Source organism: Microcaecilia unicolor, chromosome 6, assembly GCF_901765095.1.
Source record: "Microcaecilia unicolor chromosome 6, aMicUni1.1, whole genome shotgun sequence".
Classification (NCBI taxonomy): Eukaryota; Metazoa; Chordata; class Amphibia; order Gymnophiona; family Siphonopidae; genus Microcaecilia; species Microcaecilia unicolor.
In genome coordinates, this window is record NC_044036.1 from 64,792,828 (window position 1) to 64,810,426 (window position 17,599).

Sequence of the window (17,599 nt, forward strand, 5' to 3'; positions counted from 1 at the left end):
CACTGACAATATTCAGTGCCGGTGAGAAAACAATCATTTCAAACTATGTAAAATAACAAACCATTTACAGAGCCAGTTCCAGTTTACATTCCTCGATTGTTCTTCCTGAAACTGAACGTTCTGATGACAGGAGTTCCAAGCAAGGGGGTTTATCATGTGTCAGTTTTGGCTACACATGGGACCTCTGTTGCTAGTAGGTAGTAAGAGACAAGCAGAATTCTTTGTCTGAACTCAATAGGTGTGTATTCAATTCAATCAAAGAACCCATTTTCTGGCTCTTGAATGTCTTTAAAAAATTCTGCCTCTGAGTCTTCTCGTTTTGGACATTTTGTTGGTGGTTTGGCAATTGGCTACACCTCGACTACAGCTTCATCCGCTATCAGTGTTCACAATCTGTTTATGGCACTGTTCCACCCTTCTTTTTAATAATTTTGTAAGTGATATTTCTGACAATCAACTTCAGTTTTTAATGGCTGAAGTCCATGAGAGAATACGAGATTGATAATACAGCTAATATGAAAGCAGCATTTCGAGGTGAGGTCTGGATAGTTTGCACAGGTTATAATCTCAGTCACATAGATGAGACTAGCTCGGTGGAAATTATTCTCTGCCAAAACACTTGAAACAAATCGATGAATATTCTCACCAGTTTATCAGTGGTCTCCCTTGTTGCCAAAATTACTGTATACATGCATCAATTTTCATAAAGGTGAGCTTCTCTTTCAAAAAATTTTTTTACTGAGAGGTTGGTATCAATTCTTGAGTCAAGGTGTGCATGGAGACATAATCTGGACCCCATCCCCTCCCATCCCCATTCATTTCCAATTCATCCCCTCCCATCCCTATACACTTTTGATCAATTCCCTCCTGTCCCCGTGGTAGAAATAACCTTTTTGTCCTTATCTTGTTGTCCCTGTCCCCGCACGCACCTCTAGAAACAAATTGCATTGTTTTTTGTTTCATTCTAAAAAATGGAAGGAAAGAAGACTAACCAGGAGCATTTCTTAAAATGTTCTGTTCCATTTTCACCAAAAGCACATTCCTAAAATCTAAACATTGTTTTGTTTTGGGAGTTTTTTTTTTTAGCAAACATCTTCCACCAGGTGCAAAGTTCATGGGTCCTTTTAACTCTGGACAAGCTTGGAAAGGAAACTATATGCATACTTTTTTAAAATTAGGTATAAGGTCCATAGGTTCTAAATTCCAGAGGACTTTGTACCTAAGCAGGCAGTTTTAAAATGGCCCCATTCTTGGGCTGGTGGTGGCTTCCAGACTTTGCTATTCTTTTATTATAAATACCCCAGTGATTGACTTAAGTATATTCATATCTTCTTCTCTCCCTTTGGCTTTTAGGTGGTTGAATTCTGTGACGACAGAACCCATAATCCTGATGCTCCAAACCTGCACAACAGAATGTGTAAAGCACAGAGTACATGGGATGTCATCAAGATGTCACCTGATTTGAAAAATCCTCCTCTAACAGGCACTAATCCTCCTTCTGAACCTGTGTTCTCACTGCTGCAGATCAGAGACAGAGTAGTCTGTTTAGTTCTTGATGTTTCAGGAAGCATGTCTTCGGTAAGTTATCTTTGGCATCTATTTTCATGAGTTTATATTCGGTTGCACAATATACAGATTTCAATCTAAAATACTTGTATTATACATTTCAGTTTATACAGATAGAGGAACAGAAATAAAAATGAATGAGGACACTTACAATACTATGAGAGTCTCAGCAGAAATCTCACACTGACCACATTTTCCTCTAGGTTTCCCTCAGGATAGCACAATTTATCTCATTACCAGCCAACTGGAAGGCTGAGAATCCCTGACCTTCCCCTTTTAATAATAACGGTGATTTTAGCTGAGCTACACCTCTTTTTAGAAATGACTGAAGTGCAGGAGTAGTTGGGACAGACTCTTTGTAACCTACATTGGGCCTAGATATGAATAAGTTATGCACAAGTGATTTTAGGGGATTGGGGTAGAGCAAGAGTGTACAGTGGGGATAGTGGAGGGGGGGGGCAGCGCAAGGTGAGTGTCTAATGGGGATTGGGGGCAGAGAAAGGTGAGTGAGATTTGGGGATTGGGTAGGGGGGGCAAAGAAAGTTGAGATTGTGCCATGGGAGTGGGAGCAGCAAGCTGAAAGTGTGCCATGAGGGAGGGTGGGAAGGGAGGAGAAAGAATGAGAGGTGGGGGTATTGCATGAAGGAGAAGACTTTGGGGCAGAATGAATTAGGGTCCCCTCCTCTTTTCTATCTACACTTCTTCACTTGGTTCATTAATCTCATCCCATGGCTTTTCCTACCATCTCTATGCTGATGACTCCCAAATCTACCTTTCTACCCCTGATATCTCACCTTGCATCCAAACCAAAGTTTCAGCATGCTTGTCTGACATTGCTGTCTGGATGTCTCAACGCCACCTGAAATTAAACATGACCAAAACCGAGCTTCTCATTTTCCCCCCAAACCCACCTCCCCACTCCCCCCATTTTCTATTTCTGTTGATGGCTCTCTCATTCTCCCTGTCTCCTCAGCTCGAAACCTTGGGGTTATCTTTGACTCTTCTCTCTCCTTCTCTGCTCATATCCAGCAGACCGCCAAGACCTGTCGTTTCTTTCTTTACAACATCCGTAAAATCCGCCCCTTTCTTTCCGAGCACTCTACCAAAACCCTCATCCACACCCTTGTCACCTCTCGTTTAGACTACTGCAATCTGCTTCTTGCTGGCCTCCCACTTAGTCACCTCTCCCCTCTCCGATCGGTTCAAAACTCTGCTGCCCATCTCGTCTTCCGCCAGGGTCGCTTTACTCGTACTACCTCTCCTCAAGTCACTTCACTGGCTCCCTATCCATTTTCGCATCTTGTTCAAACTTCTTCTACTAACCGATAAATGTACTCACTCTGCTGCTCCCCAGTATCTCTCCACACTCGTCCTTCCCTACACCCCTTCCCATGCACTCCGCTCCATGGATAAATCCTTCTTATCTGTTCCCTTCTCCACTACTGCCAACTCCAGACTTCGCGCCTTCTGTCTCGCTGCACCCTACGCCTGGAATAAACTTCCTGAGCCATAGGCGCTGACTCCTTGGGTGCTGTGGGTGCTCAAGCACCCCCAATATTTTCAGCCACTCAGGCACTGGCAGGGGCAGGGGGCGCCGACTTCTGAAGGGCACCACCGCCGCTTACCCCTCCGACGTTGCAGACTCCAGCTGAGGCTGAGCGTCTATTTAAATTTATCTCCGTCGCAGCGTCCCGCCTTCTTCAGCGTCAGTGAAAGCGCTGGCCGCTAGCAGCCTTCCCTTCCCTTCGCTCGACAATGTCCCGCCCTCGCGGAAATGATGTCAGAAGAAGGCGGGACACTGCCGAGCGAAGGGAAGGGAAGGCTGCTAGGGGCCAGCGCTTTCACTGACGCTGAAGAAGGCGGGACACTGTTGAGCAAAGTGAAGGGAAGGCTGCTAGCGAGCGGCCAGTGCTTTCACGGAGGTAAATTTAAATAGAAGAGGGCAGGCAGGTGAACATGGGAGCGGGAGGGTAGGGTAGGTGAGAGAAAACTAGCATTGATCGATGGAGGGGAAGGCAGGGCCCAGGGAGAGAGGAGGGAAATGGCTTGATATGGATGGATGGAGCATGGAGGTGGGGAGAGAGGAGCATTGATGGATCATGGGAGGGCAGGGCCCTGGAGAGAGGAGGGAAATGGCTTGATATGGATGGATGGAGCATGGAGGTGGGGAGAGAGGAGCATCGATGGATCATGGGAGGGCAGGGCCCAGGGAGAGAGGAGGGAAATGGCTTGATATGGATGGATGGAGCATGGAGGTGGGGAGAGAGGAGCATTGATGGATCATGGGAGGGCAGGGCCCTGGAGAGAGGAGGGAAATGGCTTGATATGGATGGATGGAGCATGGAGGTGGGGAGAGAGGAGCATCGATGGATCATGGGAGGGCAGGGCCCTGGAGAGAGGAGGGAAATGGCTTGATATGGATGGATGGAGCATGGAGGTGGGGAGAGAGGAGCATCGATGGATCATGGGAGGGCAGGGCCCTGGGAGAGAGGAGGGAAATGGCTTGATATGGATGGATGGAGGTGGGGAGAGAGGAGCATCGATGGATATGGATCATGGGAGGGCAGGGCCCAGGGAGAGAGGAGAAATTGCTGGACATGGAGGGGCAGGGAGGAAGGAGAATTGCTTGATATGGATGGATGGAGGTGAGGAGAGAGGAGCATGGACATGGATCATGGGAGGGCAGGGCCCAGGGAGAGTGGAGAAATTGCTGGACATGGAGAGGAGGGCAGGGGAGAGAGGAGAATTGCTGGATATGGATTGATGGAGGGGGCAGGGGAGAGAGGAGCATTGATGGACATGGATGGGAGGGCAGGGGCGGAAGAAGAATTGCTTGATATGGATGGATGGAGGGGGGGCAGCAGGGAAGAGAGGAGAATTACTAGATGGAGGGCAGCGGAGTTGCTGGACATGGGTGGATGGAGGGCATGGGAGAGGAGAGTTGCTGAACATAGGTGGATGGAAAGGAGCAGAGAGTTGCTGGACATGGATGGAGGGGAGGGCAGTGGAGAGAGGAGGGTTGCTGGACATGGGCGGATGGAAGGGAGGGCAGGGAGAGAATTGTTGGACATGAATGGAGGGGAGGGAAGGGAAGGGAAGGGAAGACAGGAATGAGATGCACATGGATAGAGGGGAAAGAGGAGAAATGCTGGACATGGATGGAGGGGAGGGAAGAGAGAGGAAGGAGATGAGATGAGGGAAAAGGAAGAGAGGAGAAAAACTGCACATGGATGGAGAAAATAGGCAGAAGCTGGATCCACTGGACAGTCAAGTCTGCGGAGGACCCAGCTTTTACTTATGGATATAGAGCAAGAAATGAAGAAGAAAGGAGGAAAGTAAAGAAATAAATGGAAAGGAAGCCCAGGAAACGGAGTTAAGAGGACAGATAGCAGCAGAATCAGATACTGGGCCAGCATGATCAGAAAAACAAAGTCACTAGACAACACAGGTAGAAAAAAATCATTTTATTTTCATTTTAGTGTTTGGAATATGTCCACTTTGAGAATTTACATCTGCTACATCTGTTGTCTTATTTTGCAATGTATAGCAATGTGTTTCTTTCTGTTTGTCTGGTATTGTGCTGCATGCAGGGTCTAACTTCTTAGGATTTCAGGTTAATTTTTGAAGAATTTGAAGAGGGGCTATCTCTGTTCTGCATGTGTGACTGCAAGGCTAAGTGTCTGAATAGGGATCTGTTTGTTAGATTCTGAGATTTTGCTAACACATTGTTTTTCAGAGTTGGCAAGACTGTCTGTTCTCATAATTCATGGTTTGTGTCATTTAGAGTATAATGGAGCTATAACAGCTTACAGAAATTATTTATAATGAAAACAAAAAAAAGTTATTTTTCTTCTATACTGGTGTAATATTTTCAATGATGCCATGGCTGGTAAAAGGAGTGTGACTACTGTAGGGGTGGAGCCATAGTGATCCCACCCCTGGATGTGTAGGGGCGCTGACTAATAGGCTGTAGGAGGACGCCAGAAACCCTAGGACCGGCTCTGCACCCGCCGGAAGTCGGAAGTTTCCTTCGCAGCCAGCCTACCTGCCCAGTGCCCGCCCTATTCTCCCTCAGTTCTCCGCCGGTCCGTCCTCACCTTCCTGTGTGCCGCCCAGAATTTTAAAACTCATCTTACCTCGGGTCTCGACGGCAGCATTGAAAGGCGAGCAGGCTCGGCTCTTCAGCCTTCCCTTCTCTCTGAGCTCTGGTCCTGCTCTCATTTTCTGTTTCCACAAGGGTGTGACCAGAGCTGAGAGAGAAGGGAAGGCTGAAGCATCGAGCCTGCTCGCCTTTCACTGCTGCCGCCGGGACCCCAAGGTAAGATGAGTTTTAAAATTCTGGGTGGCATGCAGGAAGGCGAGGACGGACCGACCGAGGACTGTTGTGGGAGAAGAGGTCAGGCTGGGGTTGGGACTGGCACTCGGAGGAGAGGGGGGCCTGGAACTTGGAGGGGAGGGAGGGGGAGGGAGGGGGCAGGGGAATGCACCGCCTGTTAAAAAAAAAATTCAGCACCCCCAATCATTTTGAAAAGTTGGCTCCTATGTCCTGAGCCCCTACGTCTTGCCCCATCCTTGGCCACCTTTAAGTCTAGACTGAAAGCCCACCTATTTAACATTGCTTTTGACTCGTAACCACTCGCCTCCACCTACCCTCCTCTCCTTCTTCCTGTACACATTAATTGATTTGATTTGCTTACTTTTTTTTGTCTATTAGATTGTAAGCTCTTTGAGCAGGGACTGTCTTTCTTCTATGTTTGTGCAGCGCTGCGTACGCCTTGCAGCGCTATAGAAATGCTAAATAGTAGTAGTCGTAGTAGGTCCTGTTGGGAGTTAGAGGGAGAGGGAACTGGGGAGGCTGGAGTCTGAGAAAGGAAAAGGCATGAAGGGATTACAGGACTTATTATGGGGTAATTCTGCACAAAACATTACAAATATACAATGCAGAATTTGGCAGAGTTTTAAATTGCTTGGCAGAATTTTCAAAACTTTTGCACAGAATTTTAAAATTTTTGTGCAGAATTCCCCCAGGAACCTCACCAATCAATATCTTTCTCAATCTATTACAATCTTGCCTTGATTCCCTTGCAAGATGGCTGGAAGAGCAAAGATTAGTTCTTAAAGATTAGTTCTTAACCCTGATAAAACAGTTGCCTGTTGGATGACAGGCCTCTTACCAATTTCTGTCCCTTTCAACCTTCCGATCACATCTGTTTCCTCTTTTCATTATTTGGGGATTACATTACATGCTAAACTATGATTTCGGACTCAGATCTCCGAGGTAGTCAAATCAGGTTTCTTAACCCTGCGCAGACTATGCCACCCATACAGCCTCATTGATTTTCAGGCTTTCCACACACTTATACAAGCCTTTTTGATATCCCATCTGATTATTGTAATGCTATTTATGCTGGTATTTCCTCTCAACAATCAAAACATTTACAGACTCTTCAAAACACAGCAGCAAAACTTCTCTGCCATGCTCTCAAATTTGACCACCTTTATTTATTTACATACATTGGCTTTCAATTCTCTGCTTAACCTATAAGGCATATCACATAGAATCGCCTTCTTATCTCGCAACTCTGACCATATCCTACATCCTCACTAGGGCCTTAAAATCACTAGACTTTCATTGCCTGGTGCTGCCAGGTCCCAAGCTCACTTCTTATGAATCAACAAAACATTCAACATTCTATTACGTAGCCCCTACACTTTAGAACAACTTGTCTTCACATATCCATTTGGAGCAATCCTTTTTGCCCTAAAAACTCATTTCTTCAGTTTGGCCTTTGGTGTTGCTCCAGTGTACCCAGCTGGTTAGTCCATTGCCTGCAAACATGCTCACTTAGATGTCTGCTGTTTTTGTATGCATAATTTTAACTTTGTCTAAAACTTTTTGGCATTCCTTTCTCCATGTTTTAAAATTTGTAAACCGCCTTGATCCGCTTGTCGTATTAGGCAGTATATCAAATCCGGGCACTTGTCATGTTTTAACAACAAAAATTAAAATGGACAAATCTATAAATTGGCACCAAAAGATAGGCGCCAATTGTGTGGGTAAGTTATAGAATAATAGTACTTACATGCATTATTGGTGCCTCTAATTGGCATTGTCTGTCTGCACTGTTCTGAACAGATGGGCGTTATCCCCTCCTACCAGCAGATGGACGTAGAGAAAAACTGATCTCTTCCAGTGCTCAGTGGAAAATTTCAGTATTTTGCACAACCTCTAGCAGATGATAGGTTGTTCAGGCTGGTTCTTCTGGTCCCTGGCCTAACTCCCCGCTCTGTAGACCAAGGCTACACAGTGAAGTCGAGCCTAACAGCCACTCCCAGTTTTCTGGTGCCAGACTGGACCTGGTTGAGTTTCGACCTTGGCTCCACTGCCTCCAGTCATGCTTCTAAGCATCCACTGGGCAAGGCATTGGCTTGACCCTGTGAGGCCTTGACAGAGGGTCCCCATCCCTCTCCTCTCTTTGCCCATACACTCTGTTTGGGTGTCCTCCCTAGGCTCCCTATTTGGCTTGCCTGGTTTGGCTTTATTCCCCAAACAAGGAATAAAGCTATTTGAGTAAAGAAAAAAAAAAAAGGTCTGTTTGCAAACTTCAAAAGGGGGGGGGGGGGACCTCACAGCATATTCCAGTGAGTAAGGTGGAAGGTGGTGATGCCAGATCCCGGGGCTGAGGTCAACTCGAGCAGTCACACAGGCGTGCATGCACCACATGACAGGCGCTGCACCCAGCTTAGAACAGCTGCGGGCTCTATCTGCATCTCCTGCAACAGAACATTTCCAAATTTGTAAATGGTCCTTGGGGGGGAGGGCACCGGAGCTGCCGTGCAGGTTTCCTGCATGGAGGCATTGGGGTCCACAGTCTTTGAAGAAACCACAACCATTTTGTCTCCTGCTCTTTTTTCTCTCCTGCTGTAGTCTCTGTGCAGCAGAGAGATCACAGCCCCCATTGGGGCTTAGAGTTGTGGGCCCCTAGCAATTTTTGGCTCCGAAGCTTAACCCAGATGGTTAAGCAAGCCCTGGAGGCAGAGGCTGGCCCCTCAGTCACTGGGGGGGGGGGGGGTCCCAGCCAGAGTCCCGTTCCGGGGGCCAAGCACCTCAGAGGGGACTGAGGGGTTTCTGAAGCTCTGGGTGACTCCAGGACCTGGAGGAGCTAGACACTCTTTTGGACCCCCAATCCCCTTCAGATTCAGATGTTGAGCAGGAGGCTCCCGTCAGATAGGAAGAGGAGTGGTCGAATGTGATCCATCTTTCACTGGGAGGAGCTGTCTCATTTTATTAATGAGGTTCTAGAGGACATTGGGTTTCTCAAGGCCACTACTTCAGACCCATCTGAATGGAACCCTCTGTTGGATGGATCGACAGGGTCCCTGAAACACTTCCCGCTCCATAAGGCCCTCTCTAGCATGATGCTAGCAGAGTGGGAGTCTCCAGATGGGGCCCTAGGACCCTAGAACATTTCTATACTTTTGCCCCTGAAGAGGTGGAAAGGTACTGGGCATTCCCCAAAGTGGATGTGCTAGTCATGACAGTCACCAAGACGGTCACTGTCCCCATGCAGGGGAGCTCTGCCCTCCAGAAGCTACATGATAAGTGGGTGTAGCAGTGGCTTTGGTTGTCATTTGCCTTTGGGGCTTGTAGAGTCCAGGCCTCCATCTGTGGGGGCTATGTGGCCTGGGCAATGCTGTGTTGTTTGCAGCAGAAGTCCACCTGAAATCGGGAGCAGCCTTCCTGACAGATGTACTGTACAAACTGGTGCATCTTTCCTCCTGGTCGGTGGCCATTGGCTGTGGTTGCGCCATTGAGCCACTGATGTGGCTTCTAAGAAGCTCCTCATTCAGCTGCCCTTTTGGGGGCATTTGCTGTTTGGGGAGGATCTGGAGAAACTGATGAAAGACATGGGGAGGCTTGGCATCTTCATCTTCTAGAGCTGAAGCAGAAGGGCTCCCTGCAGTCTTAGAGGTTGTGCCAGGGGAGCAGGCTGATTTCAACCACTTGTCACTCAATGGCCCAGGCTTTAAGTGCAGATCAGCAGGGTTCCTTTTGTGGCCCCCCAATAAATCCAAAGATGCCGGCCCCTCTGGAGGAGCTGGAACTGCCAGGGCTTCCCAATGAGGTTCTGCCAGGTTCCTTGGTAGTCCCAGTAGGGGGCAGAGTGTCTCTCTTCCTCCATGAATGGGCCTGCATCACCTCAGATCAGTGGGTTCTGGAGGTGATCGAAAAGGATTACACCTTGGAGCTCATTTGCTCCATTCCTGATGCCTTTGTGGTATCTCCCTGTGGTTTACAGCTATAGGGCATACAGCATCTTCTTGAAGTGGGGGTGGTGCAACCTGTCTGAGATGTAGAATGGGTCCTAGGGCATTATTCCATGTATTTCGTGGTCCCAAATAAGGATGGCTCATTTCATCTCATTCTGGATCTAAAAGGAGTGAATGCTTGCCTCCTTGTGTTTACTTCCTGTCTTGCCTCTGAGACAGAAGTAACCTTCTGGAGGTCTCCTGGTGGGGTGAACCCTTGAGTAAATCTTTACTCCCCCAGGCAGAATTCCAGGCAAGAAAAACTCTGGCTACTAACTAAGTATTAGATATAATAAATGTTTATTCAAATTGTCAAAGAAGCCAATCCAGTAATTATTGAAATAGTAACAAATAAACTCCCAATACAATATAATATGTAGCAAATAAAAACAGTTTTCCCTGGGAGCTGTCAATATGTCCACCATCTAGTGGACACACTGAGGCTCGCCATCCTCAGTTTTGTTTCCTCTTAAATACTTTTTCTTCCTTTCTTCATTATCTTAATTATAATTTGTTTATTTGCTAGGTCTGCCATCTCTATCTGGGCAGTAGAGCCCTGGCCCTTCTACTAGCTTGGAAGGAACTGCATATCCCCTCTAGATACTTAATCACCCCGACCCTGTATCTCCTCATGACAGTTCTGCACAGACTAAGCTGTAGCTAGGTCTGTAATTAGAAAGGAACCCAGTATTCAATAGATATAATAAGATAGTTTATTACAATCTTACCAATAGTAGTACAGGCAAGTCAGGCATTCACATAGTGGAACAGCATTACACAACATGTCAGCCCTCTGGATCCTTCTATGGTCTACTGTCTGTAGCCTTCTCTAGTAGCCTTCCTTCTCTGTTCTGATTTAATACCCTTCAGACTGCTGCTTATATACAATTTTGGCTCCATTCATTCCAATGGACCCTAGCTTTCTCACCAGGGCTCTTGGCCCTTATCAGTTGATCAGAATGACTTCATATGTTCCCAAACCTTCCTCTAGCCCCCCCCCCCTTTGGATGTTCTATCCTGGGGTGTAGCTGACCCAGTACTATCTCTACATAACCATAGCAACTCTTGCTCATGACGTCTTGTAGGTGCCAGTCCCAGAGCAAATGCCCCCTCCCTTGCCAGCTCTCAATTACCTCATTTCAGCACTTGCCACAGTAAAATGTAACTGTGTCAAAGGTGATCTCTGATTTTTACAGGCCTAGCTCTCTGGGAACTCACTTCAGCTTGAGTTGCAGTGAAATATATTTTGTATCAGAGATGATTTTGATTTTAAGAGGCCTAGCTCTTTAGCCTGAGCCATTGGCCTGCATTTTACTGAGAGCAAGGGCTAGCATAATTCTTCAAATTACCCTTCCTACCTAATGAATATGCATCTTTCCAGAATATTCTGTTTCCTGTTATGAATCATGTTCCAACATGTTCCATCAAATTCTATCATTTATTTCCTTATTATATTGGCAGTTAGGGCCTGCCATGCATATGATCATAAGTTTTCATTAGATAATGGGTAAAGTTACTCTGTTACTACCCCCACCCTCTTGCTAAGGCTATAATTTTACTCACACCCATTTACTTCTCCTTTTGATTGTTTATCTGGATACAGCAGATGTCCTTAGTCATAGGAGTCTCTGTCTTAGTTGCTGACCAGCAACTTATCACAAGTTAGCATAGCTCAAATGTCAAACCACAGCCTTAGAAGGGTAGCTTTCAGAAAAAAAGCACATTTATAGCTCTCTTGCAACTCTTAAGTCTGCTCCCAGCAAAATAGCTATATTAAAATAAAAACTAGAAATATGCATGGTTTGCACCTTTTCATGGCCTCTATGATATACATCTCTCCTCTTGTGGGCCATCATTGCTGCCTGGCTGTCCAATCGCCACCTGAAGCTGAACATGGCCAAGACCGAACTTATTGTCTTCCCACCCAAACCCTCTTCTCCTCTCCCTCCACTCTCTATCTCAGTTGACAACACCCTCATCGTCCCCGTTTCATCTGCCCGCAACCTTGGTGTCATCTTCAACTCCTCCCTCTCCTTCTCTGCGCATATCCAGCAGTTAGCCAAGACCTGTCGCTTCTTCCTTTACAACATTAGCAAAATTCGCCCTTTCCTCTCTGAGCACACCACCCGAACTCTCATCCACTCTCTCATTACCTCTCGCCTCGACTACTGCAACCTACTCCTCACTGGCCTCCCACTTTGCCACCTATCCCCCCTTCAGTCCGTTCAGAACTCTGCTGCACGTCTTATCTTCCGCCTGGACCGATATACTCACATCTCCCCTCTCCTCAAATCACTTCACTTGCTTCCGATCAGGTACCGCATACAGTTCAAGCTTCTCCTCCTAACCTACAAATGCACTCGATCTGCAGCCCCTCCCTACCTCTCTACCCTCATCTCCCCTTACGTTCCTACCTGTAACCTCCGCTCTCAAGGCAAATCCCTCCTTTCAGTACCCTTTTCCACCACCGCCAACTCCAGGCTCCGCCCTTTCTGCCTCACCTCACCCCATGCTTGGAATAATCTCCCTGAGCCCATACGCCAGGCCCCTTCCCTGCCCATCTTCAAATCCCTGCTAAAAGCCCATCTCTTCAATGTCGCCTTCGGCACCTAACCACTATTCAAGAAATCCAGACTACCCCAACTTGTCATTTCGTCCTTTAGATTGTAAGCTCCTTTGAACAGGGACTGCCCCCCCCCCTTTTTTTGTTAAATTGTACAGCGCTGCGTAACCCTAGTAGCGCTATAGAAATGTCAAGTAGTAGTAGTAGTAGTAGTATCTACCTGTAGAAGGGAACATGAGAGGAAGGAAACTGGGCTGCAGCATGGACTACCATTACTTTTGTAGCTGCAGTAGCCACAATTCGGCAGCATATAGTCATTGCATAGGAAACAGAATACAGTACCTAAGACTTGCTATAATCAATATTACACAAGAAAATAAGCAAGGGGTGTAACCAGGAGGCTAATGAATGGTATGTTCTTCAGCAAGAAAGTATGGGAGGGTGTGACAATGTTGGCTAAGAATTAGAACCTCAGCATAAGCATGAACATGCAATTTGGCAAGATTATGAATGTTATCCATTGCAATATGTGTACAAATAACAATAAGAGTGCAGTAGTCAGGACTATTTAAAACAATACAAAGTCCACAGTGGGATGCAAGAAGATAATCAAGTGCCATACAATTATAGGAGATAATTAACATACTGACAAGTTTGATCACAGGATAAGAAAATACAAAACAGTAAACTAGTATCAGGGAATCTTATGGGAAATAACAGAACAAGGGACTAGGAGAAAAATAATACAAAAAATAGAAAATTATTAAGAGTCCATAAGGTTTTGTAAATATAGACAGCAGGAAAGCTGGCAAGTCAGTGTCATTTTAAAAACTTTTGTTTCACTGATAGGACGGCAATTCAGGAGACAGATGAATCAACAGGGATCAGCGTTGGTTCTGGTATTGCAGATCAGCAGGCTGTACACAGTTGCAAGGGAGACCTTAGCCATCATGGTGTACACAGGAGGGAGTTCACATGGGATGTATCATGCTGTTTCAGAAAAACTTTAACTAATCCTATATAATAATTTGCACCTTCAATGTTCCATGTCTGGCTGCCTGGGTTTGTAACATCTCCTGGCTGCCTGGGTTTGTAACATCTCCTGACATCAGCCAGCCTCCAGTGTTCCTTTCCCCCTCACTGTCCCACCCTCGCGTCAAGACATAATGACGTCAGAGGGCGGAACAGTGAGAGGGAAGGGAACGCTGGAGGCGAGCTGACGTTAGGAGGGATGTTACGAATGGAACAGAAGCCAGCGCCAGCCAGCCAGAGAACGTTCAGGTACAAATCGAGGGGAGGAGCGAATCGCAGGACATCGAGGGGAGAGCGGGAGGAAGGGAAGGGGAGGGCAGGGCAGGGCAGAGGAGAATTGATGGACATGGATGGGATGGGAGAACAGTAGAGGAGAGAATTGCGGGACATGGATGGGAGGGCAGGGAGGAGGAGAATCACTGGACATGGACGGGAGGGGAGGGGAGGGAAGAATTGCTGGACATGGAGAGGAGGACAAGGGAGAGAGAAAAAAAAGCTTACATGACAGCCTTCCTAGGGCCCGTTTCATTGTTGAGGAAACGGGCATGGTTCCACTAGTAGTACATAAAAGTATGACTCAAAGCAATACAGCAATTAAGCCATATGCTTTACACAGTTCTAGTTATATTTAATGCAGAATAAAATAAAATTTGAACAGTGCAAATTAGTGAAAATAAAGTTCCTAAGAAAACTAATTAATAGCTTGCATAACAAATAAGATTAGGGCACCATGTAATCAAGGAAGGCGCACTGTTTCTCCATTGATACAAAACAAGGCTCAGAAAGGACACAGAGTGGGAGAAAAGTTTAATATTCCAGCTGTTCACAATTAACACCTAAACTGTAAATATGCTAGGTAGAAACATCTTGTTGCTAAAATAATAAAGGACACAGGGAACTTTTCCTAAGTTAGGGGAAAATTCATTTCAATTAACCTAAAACAATAAATTGAGAAAGGGGGCTCATTTAGATAATGGTCCCAGATAGGAAATCTAACGACCTATCTCATATATGGTGAAAGGGAAAACAATGTATTCAAATTAGGGCAAACTAGGCAGTTGCCTAGAAAGGCACTGTCCTTTTTTGTGAGCACCACAAAACATGTTCATGCAAGGTACAGGAATAATCTTAACTTCTGAAGTTAAACATTCATCTAGATTCACTCTTCCTGTGATACAGTACACATATGTATATATTATAAAAGTGTGCAACATGTAGACATAACAGAAGATACAGGCCTTAGCCTTTCAATAAATCTCACAGTTAATGTAAAAGCTATCCTATATAATAAAAAGCACCTCCAATATTCTGAAGCCAGCAGCCTTGCAGTGAAGCCTGAAGCCTGAGGTGTTTGTAGGCATCATAATAGCTCCGCCCACATTATCAGCTGATTCCAAGGCAAGGGGAGGAGTAGGGAAACACACAGAGCGTGTTTCCCTACTCCTCCCCCTGCCTGGAAAACAGCTGTCACTGCGCTGCTCAGGGGCGTATCTGAGGTTCGGCGGTAGGGGGGGCAGGGGCTAGAGTGAGGGGGCACATTATAGCCCCCCCTACCGCCGTCAACCCCCCCCCCCACCGCCGTCATCAACCCCCCCTACCGCCGTTAACACTCCCTCCCTCCCCCGCCTACTGCCGTCACCTACCCCGAGGTCCGCTTCCTCCGGCTTTTTAAAATATTGCTTCAGCTGGCGGGGGACCCCAACCCCCCGCCAGCCCAGCCGCGATCTTTAACTTTTTCATCCTCGTCGTGCAGCGCGCTGTGAAAGCTGCATGCATCTTTAGATCCAGTTGGATGGAGTCTGTCTGACGTCGCAGCACGTTGACGTTACAACGTGCTGCAACGTCAGACTCCATCCAACTGGATCTAAAGATGCATGCAGCTTTCACAGCGCGCTGCACGACGAGGATGAAAAAGTTAAAGATCGCGGCTGGGCTGGCAGGGGGTTGGGGTCCCCCGCCAGCTGAAGCAATATTTTAAAAAGCCGGAGGAAGCGGACCTCGGGGTAGGTGACGGCGGTAGGCAAGGGAGGGAGGGTTAACGGCGGTAGGGGGGTCCGGGGCAAAATCTGCGGGGGCCCAGGCCCCTGTGGCCCCACGCAGATACGCCCCTGGCGCTGCTCCCTGCCACTTGGGCAGGGAGTGGCGCAACAACCTCCCCCCCCCCCGCTCGGCGCATCAACAACCCCCCCAACAGCACATCCACACCCCCACCCACACACATATCCCTCCCTCCCAGTTCAAGGGCCATCAAGCCCCTCCCACCGCGTTCCAGACTACCCCTTCCCTCACATTCAAACCCCCCCTCCGCTTTAAAGACCCCTGCACCCCCCTACCGCGACCCTTTCTACACCAACCTTTCCTCCAAAATACCTCCCCTAAAGCCGTCGCATACCTCTGCTGAGCTGACGGATCCGAAGTTCTGTTCTCGGCTGCGGGGCGTGGCTTCATGATTGAGCATCAGTGGAAGTTTCTGTGCGTGCATCTGATATCAGACGCACGCACATAGACTTCAACAGATGCTCAACCATGAAGCCACGCCCCGCAGCCGAGGAAGAACAGAACTTGATCCATCAGCTCAGCAGAGGTACGCGACGGCTTCAGGGGAGGTATTTCGGAGGAAAGGGTGGTGTACAAAGGGTCGCGGTAGGGGGGTGCAGGGGACATTAAAGCGGAGGGGGGTTTTGAATGTGAGGGAGGGGGTAGTCTGGAACGCAGTGGGAGGGGCTTGATGACCCTTGAACTGGGAGGGAGGGACATATGTGTGGGTGGGGGTGGGTGTGTGGATGTGCTTCAGGTGGGGCCCTGGGAGGGAGGGGGGTCTGCAACTCGGGAGGGAGGGAGTTCTGCAACTCAGCAAGGAAGGAAGGAAGGAAGGGAGGGAGAGGGGTATGGAACTCGGGAGGGAGGGGGGAGGGGGTATGGAACTCGGGAGGGAAGGAAGGGAGCATGGGTGGGAATTTACCTTGCTAGCGCCCGTTTCATAGCGTTTCGAAATGAGCCTTTTTTACTAGTCAGTCTATAAAACCTACAACATATGATCAGAAAAGTTAATAACAAGCTTTGAACCCAATCTAAAAAAAATTGAGCTGTAAAAAAGTACCAATCCTAGTGAGACAGACAAAGGTGCATCCTTGACTGACCGTTACAAGACTCACATAGATCAGGCAAGAAATATAGCACACAGGTCTCAACAATCAAGTTGGAGCAAAGACAGCTTCCAGGTAAAAGTAGTTTTTTAGAAAAAGTATACCTTAGAGAGAAACCCTAATTCTGTGCTGAGTGTGGAAAACATTACACTTCCTTCCTCTGCTTTGGGTGAAGCAATCCAGGTGATAACAGACAACACCATACTGGTAGCCTATGTAAACAAACAGGGCAATACCAGGAGCCAGGTGGTGGCACTGGAAGCTGCAAGCCTCTGCCGTTGGGCAGAGAGGCATCTGGATGACCTTTCAGCTATACATATAGTAGGCAAGAACAATGTCCAGGTGGACTTTCTCAAACACTCCCAGTTGGATCCAGGGGAGTGGTAACTGCACAAGTGACAGTACTACTACTACTACTTAACATTTCTAGAGCACTACTAGGGTTACGCAGCACTGTACAGTTTAATAAAAAGGACAGTCCCTGTTCAAAGGAGCTTACAATCTAATGGGCAAAATGTTAAGTTGGGCAGTCTAGAATTCATGAATAGGGGTATGGTGGTTAGGTGCCGAAAGCGACGTTGAAGAGGTGGGCTTTGAGCAAGGCTTTGAAGATGGGCAGGGAGGAGGCCTGGTGTATGGGCTCAGGGAGTTTATTCCAGGCATGGGGTGAAGCGAGGCAGAAAGGGCGGAGCCTGGAGTTGGCGGTGGTGGAGAAGGGTACTGAAAGGAGGGATTCGGTTGAGAGCGGAGGTTACAGGTAGGAACGTAAGGGGAGATGAGGGTAAAGAGGTAAGGAGGGGCTGCAGATCGAGTGCATTTGTAGGTTAATAGGAGAAGCTTGAATTGTATGTGGTACCTGATCGGAAGCCAGTGAAGTGACTTGAGGAGAGGGGTGATATGAGTATATCGGTGCAGGTGGAAGACATGCAGCAGAGTTCTGAATGGACTGAAGGGGGGATAGATGGCAAAGTGGGAGGTGATG

General features: G+C 47.5%; 1 protein-coding gene across 1 annotated transcript in view; it reads left to right on the plus strand.

The window, feature by feature from the left end:
* The window catches only part of LOC115472441 (calcium-activated chloride channel regulator 1-like), a 168,322-nt gene that overhangs the window by 62,813 nt on the left and 87,910 nt on the right, over positions 1–17,599 (plus strand). Inside the window, exon 8 of the mRNA XM_030206730.1 lies at positions 1,354–1,578. Within this exon, the coding sequence (XP_030062590.1) occupies positions 1,354–1,578 (225 nt within the window). The remainder of the gene's footprint in view (positions 1–1,353; positions 1,579–17,599) is intronic.